A 23,351-nucleotide genomic window follows, 5' to 3' on the forward strand; every position below is an offset into this window, starting at 1 on the left:
ATCCGTCGTCATTTAAACGAGGTAAAAAATAAAACTTTTTGAAAACTCATGAGCTCCAATGGACAATGGAAATGCTGCTACTGCACGCCACGACTGTAATAATAGATGGACAATAACAACAATGGCGGCTCCAGGGATTATTTTTCTAGAGTCTTCAGTAGTACCCTGGGGTTGTTTGATATTTTAACTATATTGTAGTTTCTGTGTCCACTTATGTGGACGCCCCCTTCTTAGAAGAGTAGCCGCAGCATAAAAACATCTTAGCTTACATATAGTTTGTCTCAACGTGTACTAGTGAGGAACTGAAGTTGTTAAGCTGGTCTTGTAGCCTCTGTACGGCTCAGCAAATATTGAACGGAGGTGTTCAAAGTCCTGTTCTTGAAAACTTGATTAGATTTTGTAAAATTCTCTTGTGAATAACAAAAAGTTTTCTTCTGACCAAAGTGGCTTTAAACTCTGGCCCAATTTCATTTTATTGATTGGACTCCAGGTTAACAAACTCCTCACTCCAATTAGCTCGTCAGAAGATAAATTGCAAATAAACCATGCTTTCAGTTTGTGTATGCTTTCCTATAAATACCATAAATGTCATTCAGATTAGGATTTCACGCTTTAGGCCTTGTTTACGTGACGTTTCCAATTGAAAATGCTAAACTTTCTTTCCTGTTTCCATGACAACAGTGCTCTGAGCCACTGAAATCACAACATTTTGAAAACAGCTTCCAAGGTGGAACTTTTCAAATATCCTTCATTTCCGTTGCCGTGTAAAGTGGGGAAAAAAACGTTTGTGTGGTCTCCAGGGAAACGCTGCTGCTGCGCATGCACACCGCAGTCGTAGTAAATAATTCTTCTGCACGTGCTCGAATATACGGACAAAAACAATGATGGCTTCCAGAGTGTCATGACTCCCCGTCCACATTCACCTTGAATAGCAATCAAATTTTTATCTCAAACAGCACCCACTAGTGACCGTACATGTAAACAACATTTTCAACGTGGTGTAAATGGACAAGGTTTTCAAAATTGCAAAAAACCCCAGAATTGATGCATTTTCACCTGAAATGTTGTCGCGTAAACGGGACTTAGACACTGATCACACGAGAACGAGCCGAGGAAACACGACTCACTATGATGACAGCAGTGTCCCGGGTGAGTGCTCATCAGAGTAGGATTTTATACACAAACACAATAATAACAGTCACAATCATAAACAACAGAAGCATTTTTTGACTTAGTAAATCACATTGTACATTAATGTATTAGCATCAATGCCTCCCAGTATTTTTCGAGATCTGGAACACCCACCAGATAGTCCCTGTTCATGAAGACAAAAGCACTTCATGCATGTTGCCTGTGTGCCCTGTTTGTAGATCAGCTCCCAAGTTTGTGACGTGGTTGAACCTTTCGTAGATCAGGAGGTTGTATTGACACTGTATGTTTGTTTTTTACGTCTACAATTAGAGTGTTTCAACCCCCCCCCCGGGAAGTTTCACAGGTGTAATTGGAGGTAAATGCAAATGAGAAAATAAAACTTAATTCAGTGTGCAGTGTTGGTTGCAGCACACCTTGTCCCGGCAGAGAAGGAAAAATGGCTGAAAACACATGTCAAACAATTAGAGCCTTAATGCACATAACACCTGGGAGCAACTATTCATCTCACAAGTGCTGCCGTGCCGGTATTGTTTGGTGGGGGCTCCTGCAAGACAGAGTGTGTTAAATTAACTTTTTAATTGATTCTGGGTTCAGACAGCTGTGGATAAGTGCGGTTTTAAATTATCTCCAGGCAGCCTGCTCTTGTCCCCTCCATCATGAATCCTCTTTTTAAGTGTCCGCACCTTTGTGTGCAGACAGCTGTAATTCTATTAGCCTGCTCATGGCGCCCTTCTTAGGTCAAACCAATAAATAGTGGGCGCACAGTCACGGAGATATGGACGTCCTCTTTTCTACTGCTGTGAGTGGTTGAGTCAGTCCAGTGTTCATACAATGAGGCAGGTTTTTAGTCACATTCATCCTCTGCTGCGTCCTCACAACAGTCTGCAGGAGACAGACTCTTTTTTCTTTTTTTTTTTCTTGAGTTATCAAATGAAATGTATTGCCTAGATCAGTAATTCCCAACCATGGCACCCATCCCCTATGAGGGGCCGCCAAAGATTCATGGGGGTTTCGCGGAGCCAAGGCTGTCAGGCATGATGCCTGTGGGCCAGACCCGACTCTAATCCGACCAAACCACCAAGCAAATGGTCCAATTTTTAAAGAAAATATAGATTTTTATAACAAAAGGTAGTGAATACAACACAACACTGAAACCTGAGCTGAGATCTCAGTGATGCTGCCATGAAAGCTCGCAAACATGTCTAATGCAACCGCTCTAGGGGAAGTTTTCTTGACATTTCACTTAATTTTGCACCTGAACGTTTTAATTCCTTAAGGTTTCCAATAAACCACTGGTCTAGATTAGTTAGAAGAAACTGTACCATTAGAATACATTTTTTATGAGGAGGTTTGAATAAGGAGAGTTTGAGTCGGACCCACTGACTGGACCCCATACAACCGGCTAAGCTTTAGGTCAGGGTTCTGTTCAAGGTGTGAGGATGAGCCCGTTTCCACACATCAAGGAGGCATTTTCAGCTAAATGCTCTGATGTATTTGTACTCATTGAGATATTATTGTGAGGATCCATGGGCAATTAAACCAGAATTTTGGCTCGGTTAGTCGAGGCTTTTGGTCTAAAATAGTAATTCAAAAACAAACTTGAACATTTTACAATAATTTTTTGCAGCATTTATTACAAAATGCAACATTGTTTCATAATGAGGTGAACATGTATTACATTGTTTCATAATGAGGTGAAAATGTATTACATTGTTTCATAATAAGGTGAACATGTATTACATTGTTTCATAATGAGGTGAACATGTATTACATTGTTTCATAATTCAGCATTATTCCATGATGTGGCGCAATAAGAAGTAAAAGTAAAAGCATGCTGGGAAAAACCCTGATTCCTCAGATTCTCCCCCTCACGTTTATTCATGTACTTATCTTGGTGAATAGTGTGAATGTACATCTCATTTCACATTTTCACAACTTATTAGCAGTCTCAGAGCACTTTACACTGTTATTACTGTTATTACACTCACACACAGACACCAATGATAATGATGGAATATAGTTCTGGGTTCTGTGTTTAGCTAAAAGAGACTTTGAACCACCAATAATGAGATTTCCAGGCTCGACCACCTGAACTTTAATCTTTCCCTCTAATAATACAGATATAATGAGAGTACTTGAAGAACCGCTCGGTTTTCATCCATATAACTCGCCTGAATGATGGCGAATGATTATGTATGCATAAAGAGACTTTCTGATTCATTTACAAGGCAGAAACTAAAATGCAGCATGTACCTTCAGTTAACTCATCCAACCAAAGACAAATCCCTTTTTAAATTGTAATTTTAATAACTATCAATGGACAATTCCACTTTTTTAAAGGACGAGTACAAACCTATACCGATACAAGTAATTCTTAAATACCATAAAGTCAAATTTATACTCCATATGCATACGTGAGCTACTTTTAGGAATTATGGAAACCAAAATTAATTTGTTGTTCTCTTTGAAACCACACTGGGAGGAGAGATTTCTCTAAAATGTTCACTCTTTATTTAGTACCTGCTGTATGGAAGCTCTTTTCCTCCTCGCCTCTCTTGCTATACTTTTTATTTCAGGGTCTAATAAACTAGTGTCTGAAGCAGGTCTGTGAATAAAAAGCATTGTCTCGTCTCCACTCAGCCTTTCCGCAGGTTTATTATTCATCCTCCTGCGTTGCACAAATCAAAATGTTAGCTTGCAGTCTTCACTTGTGCTTTGAATTGTGTCTGAGTGTGACTGTGCTCTCCTCCTCAGTGGTACATGATCAGCATCGTTCACATCTACAGCCGCTGGAGGAACAGTGAAATCAGATGCTATGTGAACGGACAGCTGGTGTCTTACGGCGACATGGCGTGGCACGTCAACACAAACGACGTGAGCTCTCTTTGTTTCTTCACTTCTGTCGCAGTGGTTCTCATGTCTGTTGGATCTGGCCGGGCTGACTGTTTCACATTTCTGTGTAGATTTTGAGGAAGAAAAATTAAATAAATTAGGTCTTTTAATAAAGCTCAATGAGCGAGATGAGCTTTAACTCGCCAGCCTTTCCTCTCAGAATTGTGACTTCAATTTAAATTCCACTGCTGCACATTCATTTGTGCAGCAGTGGAATTTAAAACAATTGGAGGCTTTTGCATGGAGTGAAAAATGAATGAATTCTAGTGGCTGCTTTATTTCCGGAGCACACAAACTGAAGCTGTCTTAGTTGAGATGCAGTGTGAGGATTGGTGTAACTCTGTATTTGCACGTACGAGTCAAAGTGAAGCCTGTTAACACACATTGCTATTTGTGAGTGACTAAAATGTCTCACTTTTAATTCATACGTGCAAAAACTGCCCTAAAATATTCCCAAGATATTCCACAGTTATTGTAGAGGAGTTTGTCATTGCGAGGGATCATTGTTCCAAAAATGTTCTTGTGTGATACTGTGGAAACACACACCTGGAGAACAGTTAGAAATATTGTAAACAGAAGTGAGACACACAGATATATCAAGATCAACACTGCGTATAGTTAGCATCCCATTACTACTGTGTGATATTAACATCACTCTGGATCAAATAGGAACAACTACTTTCCTTTTATATGTAATAGAATGCAAACTAAAGTGAAATTCTTGGTTTCCAATAACCTGAGTATATTAAAAAGAGCTGGAAATGCTCGAGAGATAGATTATATCTATTATAAATATAATTCTTCTGATACTTCGAGTATTGAGCTGAAAACACGTTTCTCCTTTTCTATTGAGTCCTCACGCTGCAAACTTTAAAAATATAGATTGATACTAAGAAAAGCTGGTAACTGGGATAATTACGTGTCGGGAAAGTCCAATTTCCAAGTTTACAGCATCGACATGACTGGCGCTCTTTACACAACAACAATTGGCAACGTTTGGAAAACGATGTCTGTTTACAAGGAAACGGCAAAACCGATGTAGTGAGCAGGCCAGGGCACAGGTTCTCCAAAAGTTGTGCTTTCAGCGGTTCCAAGCACCGTTGTCGTGGAAACTGGAAATGTGGAAACCCAGAACTCAATGGAAGTTTTGCGTTTTCGCTTGAAAACGTCGCAGTGCGAACAGGCGCTGTGACAAACACGTGAGGTCGCCGCCGCCGGCAGAGTCGCTCCACTGGAGTCCGGATAAGAGGCAAACATGCTCATCGTCACAGACATCAACCGAATGAGGGAAGAAGTGAAGCTCAGAAGGTCCCATTTGTTCTCACACAACATTTCTGCACATTCGCAGTTAACAGGAATGGTTCTAACTGCCACTGTGAAGCTTCAGAGTTATAAAGATGACGGCTTAATTCAGAATTTCACTGTCACTCACATGAAAATGTCGATCCAGCCAAACTCCTGTCAAAGACTTGATGGCACATTACCGGCACGTTAAATGAAGGGCAGTACGATATTCTCTTTGTTAGCCTGGCTTGAGAACAGATTCTTATAGATCATACTTTACCTTTTAATATCTAAACTTCTGGTGTTTTTAAAGCAATGTCGGCTGTCAGACCTTTAACTTTCCACATTGTGAGTGTGGAAGTGAGGCGTTTTCCTCCTCACAGCGACCCATGATAGGCAACATGTCCGGATAATGCTCCCTTTTGGAAAGCATTCTTCTTTCAAAGTTGCATTAATTAATTGCCACATCAAACATCCTCATGTTGGATATTACTTTTCAGCCAGGGTAATTTTGAAATGGCACAGCATGATACACAACACAGGACAACGTTTTCAAGTCAAAATGCAAAATTTTAGTAATTGCAAAGCTTTTCTGAAACAAAAGCAGAAAAACAAAGCGTTGCCACTTTGAAAGGTTGCCGTGCAAACCGGGTCACGGGCTCTAAGGGGGGCTGAGCCAACTTTAAATGAATTAATTCGATTAAAATTCAATTCATTTATTGCTCCAGTACTCCTTGCACGGGACTGTTTGTTAATACATGCTGTTGTTGTACGGCACTGTTTAGTTTGATTCTAAAATGGAACCACAGCACACAGTCGCACTATCACAGAGGTTATACCGAGGGTTCGTATCTTTGTGAGCTGTTAGAAAATGTCTTTACGTCTGGGAGTTGTTGAGGTGAAACAACACGAGGGCATGTTGTTGTTGCTGCTGCGTTCAATTTCTGGGTCAAAGTATGAAAAAAAAAAAGGGAAAAAAGTTTCTGTTGTCCTCCGTGTGATTTTATTTCTTCAGTCTTAAAGTACCACGTGATAAAACCTTTTTTTCTTCTGTCTCTTTCAGAGTTATGATAAGTGCTTCCTCGGGTCCTCCGAGACTGCCGATGCAAACAGAGTCTTCTGCGGGCAGCTCGGCGCCGTCTACGTGTTCAGTGAAGCCCTCAATCCCGCACAGATATTTGCAATTCATCAGCTGGGAGCGGGCTATAAGGTATGTGCTCCACGGTGACTAAATTAGATTACATGTAAGCAGTCCACATCACCTATCCGTCTGTGAAATCAATGAGCTGTGCTACCCCGCTGTCGTCCCTGCGCCCAGTGTCTCCATTCGGCTTTCGGTCTCAGATAAACGGCTGCATAAATTACCCACTTCTGGGGAATAATGGCGCAAAGCACAGGGGTAGGCGGCAGCCACTCCGGGGGGACGGAGGCCTGAGCCAGCTCACATCAGCTCCAGGAGGTGTAGCACTCAGAAACTCAACGATGGATGTGTTTCAAAAAAGATGCTGACCTGCCCGGAGAGGGATCGGACTGCAAGCATTCATCATGTGCTGAAAAATATTTCGTCTTTTGGGGTTGTTTTTTTATATATATATATATATATAAGATCTCACTTGGATTACACTGCCATATATCCCAGGAAGGGATTCATCATGAGGTGGGTGGCTCTCCCTCCCGAGGATCAAATTCATCAGCCCCATCCCCTTCATTATTACTACTCAACTATCAGACTGGACTAAAACAAAGAAAACTCAGGGAGAGAAAAACAAAGTAGAAACAGACTTTTAACCAATTCTATTTATAGTTAATCTTAACTGCACACACTAGGAAGAACATAATCTTAGTTTAGCAGTTTGAACTTAAATGCCTTTCTCTTTCATTCAATTCAATTCAATTCAATTTTATTTGTAAAGCGCTAAATCACATCAACAAACATCTCAAAGCGCTCTTACAATGATAAGAGTACAACTGGACCCAACTAAACCCTTCCAGAGCAAGCATGTCTTAAGTGCCTGCTACTTGTCCTCGTGGATTATGTAGGAATTGTGCTATATTCACCAATCCCTACTGATTAGTTGGGTTATGAGTGTGAACTTATAAAGAGACTAATTTACATTTGCAGAAGAACTATTTACTATGACTGTGGTACACACGTGTTTTCCAATAGTTAAAGTTTTCCCCCGTTTCCATGGAGACGGAGTTAGTGTGCTGTCACAGAGTTCCACCTTGGCAGCCGTTTTCAGAGGCTCTGAGCATCGTCGTCGTAAAAACTGAAACCCAAAACACACTGACAGTTTTGCGTCTTCACTGGAAAACTTGGTCGTGTAAACAGGAACCTAAGTTAGGAAGATCTGTTCACTCTGCATCATAAAGAGGGAATCTCTAAACGCTGCACCACGTGACTTTTCCCTCCTTATAATATTTGGTTATGGAATTAATTGGAAAAATAGAATTTCCTGACAAATCATAGTGACGGGCTTTTTCCTTTAAAGGTGGTCTCTCTCAGACGTGGATCGCCTCGGTCCTGCATGCGCTGGACGTGTCCTCAGATGACCTTATCATAATGAGTTGCTCGTCGTCTCGCTCGCCGCTGAGCGTCACGATGATATGTTCATTAGATTCAGCGGCGTTAGAGCAGGAACTCATTGCAGTGCTGTGGTGCCTTAACAAGCAGCGGGGCCCACCTCTGCTTTACATAGAGCACACACCAGTTGCTTCATATCTTATTGTATGTAGTGGAGCATGTATTCCCTTTGAGACCCTCCTAGATTGAGTCAAAAAAAAAAACCCACCTTCGGATTCACCTTCCATCTCTGACGTGATAAGACGTTGCTGTGAAGTCAAACAGTGGCGACACACCTGTGTGGGTTCTGTATCTCTGTGTTTGCCCTACACTCGCTCTCAACCAGCTCCTCAGCCTCAATTTTGAGATCGGTATAAAAGATAGACGACTGTTTAACACCACACAAACAGACATATTTTTTTTTTATTATTTTAATTAACTCCCCCTTTCCATCTGGTTTCCACACAAAAAGGTTCCAGCTAAGCTAAAAAGGATGCATCAGCACGTGTTTTCACTCTTATTCACACGTTTCTCTCGGCGTGCAGCTGTTTCTTCTCGGTGCAAAGACACACACTTCCAAATCAGCTTTTAACACCAGATCTCTGGCCTTTCTAAGCCACGTTGACGTCCTCTTGGGTTTTTTTTTTTAAAGACAGCAAAGGCTTTTTTTTTCTTTTCTTTTTTTTGCCAGAAAGTAATTTTGGGCAGTGGAGATCACACCGAGTAACGAAAATCATGCTCAGTTAAAAACGCAGCAATTTCAATCAGGTCTGTGAATTGGGAGGTATTCCTCGGAGAAGCCATTGTTTGGTCTTTTTGCTGATGGCTGGTGACCTGCTGTTCGCCTTTTTAACTGCGCCTCTGGACCTTCTATTAACGCCAGGTAGCACACGCCGGAGCAATTGTTCAGAATCCTTGAAATAATGAAGAGCGCTTCCCGGGGAGACAATTACCGGAAACTGATGAAGCTTTTGAACAGAGCTTGTAATGGTGAGTGTGATAGAAGCAGCCAGGTGAACCAGAGGAGAAAGGTCACAGAGTTGCCAGTCCCATTGATTGGTTGTTGTAATGAGAGCGCTGTCCAGGTGACCACAGGCCTGCCTCTTTTAATTGAGAACCGCCAGTGCAGAATATGACATCTGTTACTTGACGTACTCTCTATATATAGATCTGCTTTAACTCTGCTCAGTTGGAGCCAAAATAATAAAAGAAAACTTTAGTGGTGTTTGATTTATTTTCCAATCCATGGCCCTCTCATCCATGTTTGATGTCGAACACACTTCCCCGTGCTCATGCAGTGTTGAGTACAACTGTGAGTTAAAATGCAGGGATTAGTACCGCCGAGGGTTACCTCTCTCCTCCCTCCCTGGATATGTGTGATTTATGCCTGTAAATCTGTCCGATCTGTCCACGGGGCCGGGCTCCTCCGCCTCTTGTCACATTATATTTCATATGATCGTGCTCTGACCTGGGATGGACTTGTGGTTGTTATTGGGGTGGCAAAACGACTCACCTTTTATACTCGAGTAAAAGTACAGATCTACACATCCATCTTTTATATCGCTTCTCAGATGAAGTGTCAAAGGCTGAAAGTAGGGATCCGTCTGTACGTATTCACATTTACTTATATTTCTACATGCGTTCTGTGTAGAGCAACACTGTAAAGAATTTCCCTCTCGAATTAATTAACTTAAATTAAGTATTTCTTTTCTTTTTTTTTTCTTTTCTTTTAACAATGGCTTTCTAACCAACAGTGTCCCCATATCCTGCGTATAAAACCCCAGAAGTGAACAAAATCATCTCTTTTACTTGCTTGCTCCACTCTTTAGCAAATGTGTGTTCTTACAGGTGATTCAGCGATTTTCCCTTTATGACCTCATGCGTGAAAATGACTCGTTCTGGTAGTGATACTCCCTCAAACATTAAGAGCAAGCGCTACTTTTTTTCTCCTCGCAAACGTGACCAGAAAACAGACATGGAGTAGGCATAGACAGCATTTAAAGGTACAGACACAGAAACAGCCTGTTCTCCGTCACGCTCACAAGAAGGACTTTTAGACTGGCTGAAGATCAGGACCAAGTCTGGATTTGGGGAAAAACACTTTGAATAGAATATTCTTCATATACTATACTTCATTTAAAAACATTAAAAAACTCTACCAACTACATTGAGGGGTCTGTAACTGCATCATGTCATTCACTGCTGTTTTTTTATTTTATTTTATAATAATCTTGGTGTGAAATTGAAACTCATACAACAGAAATGCTCCAACTTGCAGGCCTTTCTTTTTTTTTTTCCCCCAGTAATAGCCTGGTCTGCAGTTAAAAAGTCACATTCGTCACACCAACATCCAGCAGCAGACCAAGAATTAGTCACCCGTTTGACTAGTCAAAACAATTATACCATGACGTTCTGTGGTTTTATGTGATGCACTTTGAGTTATTTTTGGCTGCGCCCTCTATCATTGCCACCATATGTGTTCTACATGAGGCAGATCAGCTCGTTGAAGCAGTGCCAGCGCTGCTCTGCTGTGGCGCTGCTCTGCTGTAGCGCTGCTCTGCTGTGGCCTGGAAGCGACCGAGGCGGTTACACAATACTGCTGCTCCTTTTGTCAGGAAGGCAAACGTCTCCTCTTGTGCGGGCAGCGCGGTGTTTGCTGCGGAGCATTGCACGATAACTTCCCGGTATCTGTCCCGCACACAGCTTTGGAGGAGAGTGGACTGCTGGGGTTTCAAACTCCCAGGCCGCGAGGCTTTTTCCACATTCCAAAAATATAATGGAATTCTAAGATTTGTTTATTCGAATAATCATTTCATGTGCAATTCAAATGATGAAAAACTTTTTTTTTTTACAAAAGCCGACGATGCGCGAGAAGAAGTAGTAGCAGCAGAAGGAGAAGGAGCTGTACTGACACTCAAAAACCCCACATACCACAAGGCCACAGTACAAGTACAATCTAAAATGTGCAGTATTGGACCTGATACTGTCAGTGCCGCCCTAATATTTACATTCAGGTCATGCTACAATATTCTGTAGTTTCTTTCTAAAACAGCTCATTTTAATTTATTAGATATATATTCCATCATTTTATTATGTTCACCCAGAGAGTGTCAGAATTATATTAACTTTTTGTTTTGGTAATTACAAAGAAAATGTGAGCCGTCACCTTTCTGTCCAGAGGAGACAGCACCAATTTTCTTTATTTTCCAGTTCATTTAAACCTTTCCATTAGATATTTAAGAATGACTATGCTTTGCAGTTTAAATTATACAATATTGGAAAATAAACAGGGTTTTTTTTTATAATCCAACACGGATGTGTATACAATCCTGCTTGAGTTTGAGACCCATTTAAAAAAACACAAGAACAAAAAAACACGTGCATATGTTTTTCATCAAACATTGATTTATTGTTTGTCATTAGGTTAACGGCAGGACACACAGACCAAATAACACACACTCATTTACAACTACAGTCAATTAGTCATCAATTCATCTATCAAGAACGTTGTTAGGCTCCGTTTACACAAAGTTTCACGTTTACACGGCGACTGACAATGACGTAGTGGGTGGTGTTGTTTGATCTTCTAATGAAACCTCACGTACATGTATGCAGAGAACAATCCTCTTGAACATCACCGATGGGCGAGTACAGGGATATTTGTATGGACAGACCCTGAGGTTGGTTTTGTGCTCTCGCTTGAAAGCGTCATGTAAACAGGGCCCTAAAGTCACCAGTTCATCTGTTAAGCATGATTTTAGACATGCCTCCTCCACACGGCCTCCAAGTTAAGCACAACAGTGCTCCGTGCAGCCTTCATACAGTGAACCAAGAGAAAAACACGTTGGAGAAACTCATTTCTCTTCTTCTGGATCTCTGCTGTTATGCTGCAGATATGGATTTTAGACTTGGATGTGAGCATCAGGTCAGGAGGAGAAACAAATCATCTAGTTGTGTGTGTATACCTGCAGTATATACAGAATGTCTGAGAACATTTTGGCCTCAAAAGCACTTTTAGGATCACAACATCCTGATCGAGTGAAAAAAAACTAAACTAAACAAAAACCCCTGTGTTTTGATGTTTTCATGTGATTAAAGTAGGACCCATGACTGTTTTCATGAGTAACTAAACCCTCCCTCTCTCTTAGTGAAGCAACACGCAGACAAACGTTAAGTGAAAGAGTGGAGAACCTGAAACAAAAGAATAACCGCTCCTTTTAAACGAGTTGATGAAATTCTGCCGGCCACACGCTCAAATTACAGCTATTAAAACACCAACAGATTTTTTTTTTCCTTCTTCTTTACCAACTGTTTTGTTCGCTGAACTCGTTTATTATTCACGCTGAAATAATAAATGTGCCAGAGAATTGTATATTCAAACATCCAAGTCAAAAAAAAACAACACAAAAATTCTAGTAACAGTTATTATTGTCGTCATCATCTCCATTGTGATTATTATTATAAAATGTTTTTGAATCGTATCACACATTTCACTCAATGCTTCTCATTTCATTTCTTTAGCTTTTAATGACCTGATAATATTAATTATTCTGACATATTTCAACCATTGGGTTTTTCTTTAAGTTGCTTCTGTTTCAACTTCAGTCTGATTAGATTAATGACACTGAATTTAACGTGACGTGATACGCGATCAAGGACAGGTTTATCTAACAATAGTATGTACAATATAAATATTTAGAATTTAACATGAGAATAAGGGATGAATCACTATTTTAAAGTATAAGTACGAGTGCTTACTTTAAACTACTTGCCAATACCAAGTACAAATACTTATGAACTAGTTAATACGCCATACTCCAAACTGCTGTGATCCATCTCCGCACAGCCTCAACTCTTTAGCATGTAGCATGTAGCATGTAGCACGGCTCCAAGTAAAATCCTGCTGGATCCACTGAGCGTTAATCTAATGAGCGACATCGGGCAAACGCTGCTGGTTGAAATGTCTGTGGTGATTAAGTTGCTGGTGTTGTATGAACTGTCTCTCTCCTCCTCTTTAGATTTGATCAGAACATAATTTACAGTCTGTCTTACTTTTTCTCATTTCCATTAATATTGAAGACTCCAAACCAATCACATCTCATCTTCTCTTGTCTACCCCCTGGCAACGTTGTTGACGGATGACATCACATGGTACTCTCTGGGTTGCATCGGGGATCTTTTGCAAGTACTCCCTGCAGCATCGCACCAGATAACAAATACTAGTATTGGTGCCGCCGCCTCCTGAATGAGAATCAGTCAAAATAGATGGATGTTCATATTGATCGGCATGTCATTAAGTGATTATTCATAAAAAAAAGAAAAAGAGAGAGTTCATAGCAACATGTGAAAGGTGACGGCTCTGGTTTACTTTGTTTTTTATGGGATGTATTTTCTCCGGTTTGAATCAGTTTCAGTCAAGATGCACAGGAGATACATTCGATCCCCCCTGTGGTAGAGATAATTAAGCAGAAGGGAGGATGCACCGACCAAAAGGTTGATCTTAATGTGGTAAAGGTGATATACCAAAAAAAAAAAAATATTTAATAACCTTTGAACATCAAAAATGTGTCTGTTTAATAGGAACTCCTTGCTGGCCGCTGATAAGAGTGTGTCCTGGCTCTGGTTCTTGCAGGGATGTCCAGTGTCGCCTCTGGTCCATAACAACCTTTTGGCACTGGGAGAGGAAGCCGGCGTCGGTGCTCTAATTTTTCTTTCTGACTTGCTGCTCTGTGGAAAGATGCCGTAATGCTGCAGGGTTTGATGGGCGAAACCCACAAGATCATTATTTCACTCTGCAGCGGGGCACATACAAAAGTGCAGGGCACTGAAGCTTGTTATTTCTTGTCACTTGGGCTCGGCGAGTGGGAACTTCTAAAGGATGTTAGAGACTACATGATGAGATGCATGATCGCTGCGGCGTGAACTTGATCACAGCAGATGAGCCGGATATCTCGTCTGCGATTTTATTTTATCATCTCTACAGGAAGGAGATTTGCCATTAAGTGTGGCTCCAGCCTTCACTTGCAGGACCTCCTCAAGAAATATATATATCATGCTGGAGTGAGGAAAGTGATGTAAGACCAGCCAACATTCGCAAATGCCTCTAAGGCCCCATTTATACGACACGACAACGTGAGAAAGCAGTGTTTTTGCATTTTTGTTTTAGAAAAGTTTCATATTTACACGCCAACTGTCTGAAAACGATGTTTGTTTACAGAGAAGGAATACTGTAAATTATGTAGTCACATCATGGTTTTAGGAAGAAGTTGGTGTTTTGGGTGTCCACCCAAACATGATGGGTGTCCATTATGGATTGTTAAGAGTAATATATTTCTTTTTCTCATTTCATTTTGGATGTGAAAAATTAGATGGATCATAGGTCCATATAATTAATACCACCTGTGTGGATTCCTCAGCATCTTGGAGAGGAAATTCCTCCTCTCTGCTTCAGCATTTGAAGCCATCACGATGAGTTAATTACGAACCAATCAGAGGCCGCCTTTCAAAAGGTATAGACCACATGGTATCAATTGTCCAATCACGGCCCTCGTCACCGGGCGTAATACGAACCGGAAGTCAGTTGCGAGTTGTGAACGTGAGTCGATAATTCGCTATATTTCAGCGACAAAAGATGAATTCAGGCAAAATTAGACGTAGTGATGGACATTATATACATATTTTAGACGCTTTGAGCAACACGGTCGCTATTTTTTCGGCCGTCTTTTCCCAAAATTTTCCATCTAAATGATGGACAACTCGCTGCCTGAAACCATGAGTCACATGCCAGACCACTAGTGGGCGCTGTTGGTTGTTTTTGTAATGAAAGCACACACACATTCACGCAGAGAACAATACACTATGAAAATTAACAATGGGATTCCAAGGACATTGGTGTGGACAGACGGCCATGTTGGATTGTTATTATGAGAGACTGTCCATTATAAAACTACTAAGTCAGTATGGACTGGGGGTCACGCCACTATGGGGGCTGCCATGTTTGTTATTGTCCGTCAAGTATGTGCAGTAGCAGCGTTTCCACCGTCTCCATACGACGTGTGTGAGCGATCCTCAAATACAGCTGGATGAAAATAAGAAATTACTCTTACAAATCTAAAACAATGCAACTTGTTCTGCATTATTTGTACCAAATGTTCAGTGCAAAAAAAAAAAAAGAAAGAGAATCTGTCATGTTGCTGGTTTGAAAGGATGCTACCCACTTAAAATTCTGCACTTGAGAGGCACTTGGAAGAGAAAACACAATGACTGTAGAAGAGACGGTCTGACTCAGCTCCTTTGTTATCCGCTCAGTGAAAACAAGCAGCCCAGATTTAGATGCCTTTCCAGCAGGTGCATGAACCCTGTTTGCTCGTGTTGCATAAGCGCATACTGTAGTTTTCTACAGATGCTTCTTTCTTCACCTCGCCTCTTTTTCTTCCAAGTCTTTTCGCGGCTCGTGAGTCGGAGAGGAAAGGGAAAAAGCATGTCTCCCTTCCATTAATAATTCAGCCCTCCTGATTAGAGGAATTGATTTTGGTATTAAGCATATTCCACTCACACTCTACTGACAGATTAATTCAGCTCATCTGTCAACAGCTAATTGATTGAGTAAATTAGGACTAGTCTGGTATTGATTAGTAATTTGTTATGTTAGCCATAATGGAAATGTTTCTGAGCCACTGACTGACCGGCTTTAATGCAGCTTTCAAAATGTCTCCAAGTTTCAACAAGGAAATGACACACTAAACATGTGGGCTATAGAGTCGGTGCTATAATCACAGTTACAGATCAGCCTAAACAATATGACCACCTGATTAGAATTAAATAGAATAAAGATTATAGTGTTTGTTGCATTGATATTAAAGTAAACCTTCCAAAAAAGTCTTAAGGGGACAGAACTTTGTAACAAGAAATTTCAGGTCTTCTCTTTTGATGCACACGTATGCATCAAACTGTAATACTCTTTTATATCCTGAAAGTACTTTTTGCTTCTTTTTTTTTTTTTTTTTTTTTAAATGAGTCAAAGTTATCAGCTCGTCTGTTTGGACAACATGGTCCAGTCTTTGGTTCCCACTTCATCAAGCTTCCTTCCTTCGACCACTTTCGGTAGATCCTGACCACAGATAGTTCCAAGAAGGCCTATGTAATGTAATATAATGTAATGTAATGTAATAGATTTTTATTTTTTTGGAAGAGGTCATTTGATACGAGGTCCGGTTTCCACGACATTTTGTTGTGAAAACAGAAAACGTTTGTTGTGTTTTGGCTTCTTTTTACACAACAATGGTGCTTGGAATGACTGAAAACAACTCTTTGAAAACGACTCCCAAGGTGGAACTTTAAGAAAATGCTTGTGCTGTTGTAAATGGATGAAAATTCTCTGGCTCCGGCTCCGTATCTGTGTAAATGGCGGAAACGCTGCGACTGCACATGGTCACCGCGGCCGTAGCAAATAGTTCTTCTGCACAAGTGTGAGCCAGTGGCCAATAACAAGTTTTGTTGTTCAGTTTCCTATAATAGAAATCCAGTTTAGTCGTGCGTCCATACGATTGTCTGTGTGCTCACCATTGGTAAGATTTATAAGGTATTGTTCTCTGTGCATGTGTTTGTGTTTTTATTACAAAAACACCCAACAGCACCCACTAGTGGTCCTCGATGACAACTGCATTGTCTTCAGTCTTTCTGCTGTTGCCGTGAAAACAGACATCATTTTCAAAACATTTCAAATCTGTTACAAATCTAACACGTGTAAAAACCCTTTCCCAAGTTTTTTATTTTTATTTTTATGTTGCATAAGCAAACCTACGCAACTTATGTAGACCAGTGTCTGCCGTTCCCGCCAACAACAACACAAACGCATCACATCAACCTACACGGATCAGCAATAACATTATGGACACTCACTTTATATTGTGCTTTTCTCCTTTTGCTGCTCCAACACCACTATCCTATCAATTTGTGGATCAAGAATACTTCAAAGTGTGTTTTAGTATCGAGCCTGAATATTTTAACAGCAGCTCCTTTAATTTCAATAAGTTTCAAGGTGGTTCGGTTCACCATCTTTCTTTCCTCCACTCCTGATGGATACTGAAACCTGCAACAAGAACTACAGTCCTGCAGCTGTCTCCTTGTCGGAGTTGCTCACAATCCTGACGTTTGACCCTTTTCCTACTCCTAAACTCCTAAACATCAACTGTGACACCAATATTCACTTACCACCCAGAGATACACTGATAATCACCTGTGGTTGTTCGTGATGTTATGGCTCATCAGTGTTTTGGGAATTTGCTATCATGGTGTATAATTCTGAGGTGGGAATATATTTAGTAGTTTTTCTTTTTGTAATTATAGCCTGTTTTGTTTCCTGTCATATGGGACCTGCCATCGCTCCCCCACTAACTCCAGAGAAGAGAGAAAGCTTTATATGCTTCGAAATGGATTATAGATAAGTAAAATACATCAGTCGTGACACAAAGCCTTTCTTTTATTAATTTCAGTGCGTCTCCTGTGAGGATTCAGGAGTGATGGCTCGGCTTGAAATTTCCCCAGAAACCGGCTCTGGTGAATGACTCGGCTGAATTAATGCTCATAAACAATCATCCGCCGTATCAAAGCAACTTTGATCTTCCTCAACAGCTTTTTTTCTTCCTGATCATTGTACTGCAGTAGATGGTGAAGATTGTCAGCTACCAGCAAGCTCATTCTGACATCCAAAGGGAAAAATTACAAAATAAAACCAACTCGCACTCTTGTATCCCTAACGTGAAATACTCCCAAAGAGCACAGGACTTCTCTTCAGGGGCAAAACTCTGACTTATCTTATTAAAAATGTGTAATGGCAAGAAATTGGGATCCATGTATTGGTCTCAGTATGAGAACGCTCCTATATTAACAAGCCATCCCACTTTCTCTCTAAAAGATCCTGTGGTTTATTTACAAGTAAGACGCAGAAGCAAGAATCTCAAACTGAAATATCAACATCTGAAGGTGAAAGACAAAACAACAAACAAAATGGGATCTCTTGTTTTGAACACTAACTTAATCTATTCACAAAATGAATCAAACCAGAGGACATAAACAAAACCTGACTCCTTAATTTTACATAAACACAATAAAAAAAAACTGTTTTACCTCAAGTCAAAAAAGAGCCACCAAAATAAAAGTTGAAAAGGAGGGATACACCGTATTGGATATTTGCAGAACATTTTGATAATAAATAATGCTTAGTAACTGTCAACTGTTTCTAGTTGCAGGAATAGTGAAAATGCACTTTACAGCATTACTGAACATACAACTGTCCCCTTACATAAAATAAATCAATCTGAATTAGTGGGCAGCAAAACAACAACAGGAGCCCACGTGGTTATACAATGATTAAAGATATAAACTCAAAACTAAGCTCAGAATATCGTACACATTTATCTGAGCTGGAACCAATGACATGATGACACCGTGTTGATGTGCAAGCAAACTGAACAAAAGTGCAGAATTCATTTCAAGTCTCATTGGAAAAATAAAAAATACAATCTTACATCCTAGAAACACGAGAGGAAGATTTTTCTATATGAACGTAAGAATTTCTGACTCTTCAGAATCTGTACGGACCACATCCGTGAAGCGAGCAGACGTTGAGGATTTATTGCAAATGGCGATTTTTGTTCTCAGTTTTTAAAACAAAAACCAAAAAACTAAAAATCTCTACACGTCAGACACACTTGATTTTTCTTTTCACAGTTGAATTTCTGCTCACTCTACTAAAAACAACTAGATAACTTCATCCAGTTCATCATAGATCCAACAGCTGTTTACAGGAATATCTTACAGTGTTAAAAAGATGTGCAGGATGAAATCCAACCCTGAGTTACTTATTAGTGTGAAGTATATACACATGTCTGCATATATACGTTATAGAAGTTGACTTCTCTTATTTCTTCAAGATTAAATATCACTGGCTGGTGTTCTTGCTTTCTCATTTTAAATTGATCTTGTTTTTATCGTGAAATGAAACACTGTGCTCCTGTTTCATTTGCACACTCCACGGTAAACTGTGTCAAGGCTGGTTTGCGTTACTCGAAAAACATTCTGGCCTTTGAGTGAATGAAAAGAAGAGGACGGCTTTAATCAACAGCCAAAATGCATTTTCAGGATTGTCTCTATGGCGCGGCGTTCTCAGTGTTTCCTCCTTAAATGGATATTTTTCTCATCAAGTTATAATTAAAAGATAACACTCTTGAGACTGTGATAGACTCAATCTATCACTCTAACTGTATGCTGTAAAAATGACTGAAAAAGAAATGTTTGAGTTTGTCTCATAGTTTCTAATGAAAAGGGCCCCTGGGGTGTCGGTATCATCTCCAGCAGGTTCTGTCGAGTCTTTGGTGACACAGAGACAAAGATAAGCTGGTCCTCGACGCCACAGAAGAACCTCCCGCTCAGTAAAGCTGCTTGTTACCATTGAGGCTTGAAGGTTCAAGTGAAAATGCTTCGTTTTTGTAGCGTTTTCTTTTCAGAAAAGTTTTGCATTTACACGCCATCATCTCGAACTCGATGCCCGATGAAAACGGGGAACGGCAGAATACATGCATGCAGAGAACAGTACGAACACTAACGATGGCGAGAAATAGACCGGTGAAGAAGTCCCAGGAGAATATGAACCGGGAGCCATGCCACTCTGGAGGCCGCCATGATTGTTATTGTCCATCTAGTGTTTTCTCCATCTTCACAGAAACGGAGCCTGAGCCTGCGTTTCTAGAAAATTGTGGTTTTTGTCCGTTTACACGACAACAGAGTTGGGGCATTTTCAAAAAGTTGAGTTTTCAGTGGCTCCGAGCGCCGCTGGCATGTAGACGGACACCCAAGACAGAAGTTTAGCATTTTCACTTGAAAACATTGTCGTTGCTTTAGTTTAGTGCTGTTGTACCACAAGCTCCGTTGGTGACATCTATGTAGAATACAGTAATCTGTGATGTGTTGTTGCCCAAGTAATCTGATTACTATTGCTACAACACATCATCAGTGGGTTATAACTAACCTGGCTCACGACGGTCTCAAGCAGCTCACTTTCCCTTTTAGTGGATGAACAAGCCAACGATCGGTGAAATCCGCTTCACGATGATAAAAAGAATCAACATCAAAGGAAGGAAGGAACAAAAATGTATATGTTATATATTATCAACTTATATGACTACCTTTGACATTTCTAGTCACTTTGTGGTGGAAACTAGTAGTTTAACTTTCTTGCTTGCCTAGAAATCCTCCATGAAAAATAAGTGTGCAGTAATGAGACATGAGAAAAACCTCCAAATCTTCACATGACAACAAGCCTCACCACCACAAGAATTCACAGAATAATCATGTTAACCAACTTTTAAGGTTTCCCCAGTTGGGAAGTTCTGAGTTAGAGAGCTTATGTATATTTTCTTTCCACTTGGAACTGGAAACTTCTCCGTTACTCAGTGAACTCACCCTTAGAATGTCAGCTTGGCTACTTGGAGCAAATTTGAAAAAGTGTTTAGGTCTTATGTGGTTTATATATAATTTTCAATTCAATTCAATTTTATTTGTAAAGCGCTAAATCACATCAACAAACATCTCAAAGCGCTCTTACAATGATAAGAGTACAACAGGACCCAACTAAACCCTTCCAAAGCAAGCAGGTGTAACAAGCAACAGTGGCCAGGAAAAACTCCCTCGCATGGAGAGAAGTTCAAGAACTCCCTCTTCAGGAAGAAACCGTGGAGATGAGTTTGGAGATGGACAGCACTAAAGTAATGCTACCCACAGTTACATTATTTCTTTCATTTCTTCTTTTTGCTTCCACAGAGCACCTTCAAGTTCAAATCAGAGAGTGACATCCACCTAGCAGAGCACCACAAACAGGTTTTATACGACGGTAAACTGGCCAGCTCCATCGCTTTCACATACAACGCCAAGGCCACGGACGCACAGCTCTGCCTGGAGTCGTCGCCACGGGAGAACGCCTCCATCTTCGTGCACTCGCCACACGCCCTCATGCTACAGGTCAGTAGCTTCGTGTATTGATTCTTTAACGGCTGGGTTTGATGTGTAATCAGCTTCAAGGTGTGTTTTCTGTTTTTCCTGGCAGGACGTGAAGGCCACGGTGACACACTCCATCCACAGTGCAATCCACTCCATCGGAGGGATCCAGGTGCTTTTTCCCCTCTTTGCTCAGCTGGATTATCATCAGCTGAACGACTGTCAGGTGGAAACGACTGTCTGGTAAGTCTAAATAGCAAGCACAAGCTCATACCTCACTACTGTAATGAATATTAATGAAATGCCGATGAAGTGAGTTTGGAGCCGTGATTCTGAATTCTGGATTTCTTTATGATTCATTTCTGGTTATTGTGTGCATCTTTATTTGTTTCTCATCATTGAAAAACATGACTGAATCACTATTTTAAAAAGTCAAAACTTGTATTGTCTAAAAACGTTTTTTGGTTTTTGTGATGAACTCTTGCATTTTCCATTTATGGCTCTTTTATTTTCCTAAGTGGAATTTAAGGACCAATAGTAGACTTTTATTGACTGACGTGAGTGACCGTCACATTTTTAATAAATCAAGAACAAATGTGCACACAAACAAACTGGCAAATAAATCTCCAGAGGCAATTGTGGCTTTTAAAGCAGAACTTTTGAAACACCATGAGCAGGAGGTTTACGTAAAGGATGCCAATAAATCACGCAATACATTTGTGAGTACATGTTTGACAAGTTGCAACCGACATTGTCCACAAAAACATTATAGGCATAATTAAAAAAAAAAAAAAAAAAAGAAAGCAAATGAGCAAACCATGGTTAACAAATGACTTTGTTAAAGCCTGCGAAAAGAAAAAATGTCTATATACAGAATTGACCAAACATCCAAAGTCTTCATCAAGTATAATAAATGTCATTTCAATATCAGAATTTTTACTTTGGATGCACTGATACCGGTAACAAATAAACTGAACTAAAACAAAGCAAAACAAGACACACAAAAAAAAGAAAAAGAAACTCCCCCTCGGGGAGGCACTTCAAGGTCACTCAATCATATTTAAGAAAACTCAACAAAACAAAAAAACTCAAAATAAATGTAGATTTCATCAACATCAGCCTGTCAGATGTTTGTTATGTGAAAATATGTGTTCAAAATATTCCTGAAAAGATCTTAAATAGTCATGAATTAAAGTGTCTGAGTCGGCAAAACATTCAATTTCTTCTAATCGGAATGTCGTTAAGCTGTTTCAGCTTTCCAAAACAAACTAATCACCATTATTCAGTTGATTACTGACAGTTCTCCTCACAGTGCAGCTGGTGAGGAATCATCACCGCTGCAGCAGGTATTTCATTAAACTGCGTGGGACATAGAATGTAGTCTGCGGAGGACAAAGTCTCAGCGTCCACAATACGGTGGACATGTGTTGTTCTCCTGTGTCAGACACCGGTCACAGTGAAGCTGGAGGGTATTTCTCCTTATTACCACTCCCTGGTTCAGACTCGTCTCAAAGCTCCTCAGCTGTGCCCCGGGATGAAGTCTGAGCTCAGCTCTAATCCACTGCTAGTTCAGTGACATGGACGGACACTGGAGTGGCCACAACAGCACAAATCCCAGATGCCCAAAGCGTCTCATCTCAGCTCTTCTTCTCTCTCTCTCTCGCTCTCTCGCTCTCTCGCTCTCTCTCTCTCGCTCTCTCTCTCTCGCTCTCTCTCTCTCTCTCTCTCTCTCTCTCTCTCTCTCGCTCTCTCTCTCTCTCTCTCTCTCTCTCTCTCTGCTCGCCTGTTGGGGTCGCTGGTTTACACTTTGGAACTCAAACATTTTGCTTTGTCCTTGCCGTGGCTTTCAGACTCAATCCCTCCCAAGCCTGCTGGGCTGAGGAGTTCAAAGCAATTCTACACTATTACCAGGGCAGAAAGCCTGCGGATCCGCCTCCCTCAAATTGATGAATTTTAATAAACACTCTGCCTGACGTGTGACAGAATATAAACAGCCAGCGTGAGAGTGGAGGTTGAGGGGTCAGTGATGAGATAAAATGAGATAAGGTCAGATCTATGGATTGAGGACAGAGGTATGGTCTAAACTATGTGATCCTGTCAGTCTGAGACAAAAAGCCATTGCTGTCCATCTCCTGCATGTACAGCAGAACTCTTTATTATGGCCATGGTGCACATGTGCAGGAGCAGCAATCCTGCCGTCCACACAGAGACGAAGCCCGAGCGTTTTTTAGAAAGTTGCGTTTTTGCTTGTTTACACGACGACAGAGTCAGAGAATTTTCAAAAAGTTCCACTTTGGCAGCCGTTTTCAGAAAGTAGTGTTTTCGGTTTCTCCGAGCACGTTGTTGTGTGAACGGACATCCAAAACACAAACAAGGGTTTGTGTTTTCACTTGACAATGTTATGATATAAATGGGGCCTCAGTATTCTTTTAACTCTGAGTTTTTCTTTTCTGAAGGCTCTAGTGGT

General features: G+C 40.6%; 1 protein-coding gene across 3 annotated transcripts in view; it reads left to right on the top strand.

The window, feature by feature from the left end:
• The window catches only part of LOC308107712 (neurobeachin-like), a gene marked incomplete at its 5' end in the record, with an annotated part of 250,933 nt that overhangs the window by 68,454 nt on the left and 159,128 nt on the right, over positions 1 to 23,351 (top strand). For all 3 annotated transcript variants that reach the window (XM_080460195.1, XM_080460196.1, XM_080460197.1), the window contains 4 exons: positions 3,907 to 4,026; positions 6,392 to 6,538; positions 20,711 to 20,908; positions 20,994 to 21,127. In XM_080460195.1, the coding sequence (XP_080316321.1) occupies positions 3,907 to 4,026; positions 6,392 to 6,538; positions 20,711 to 20,908; positions 20,994 to 21,127 (599 nt within the window). The remainder of the gene's footprint in view (positions 1 to 3,906; positions 4,027 to 6,391; positions 6,539 to 20,710; positions 20,909 to 20,993; positions 21,128 to 23,351) is intronic.

This window comes from Lipophrys pholis (assembly GCF_963383615.2).
Source record: "Lipophrys pholis genome assembly, chromosome: 3".
Classification (NCBI taxonomy): Eukaryota; Metazoa; Chordata; class Actinopteri; order Blenniiformes; family Blenniidae; genus Lipophrys; species Lipophrys pholis.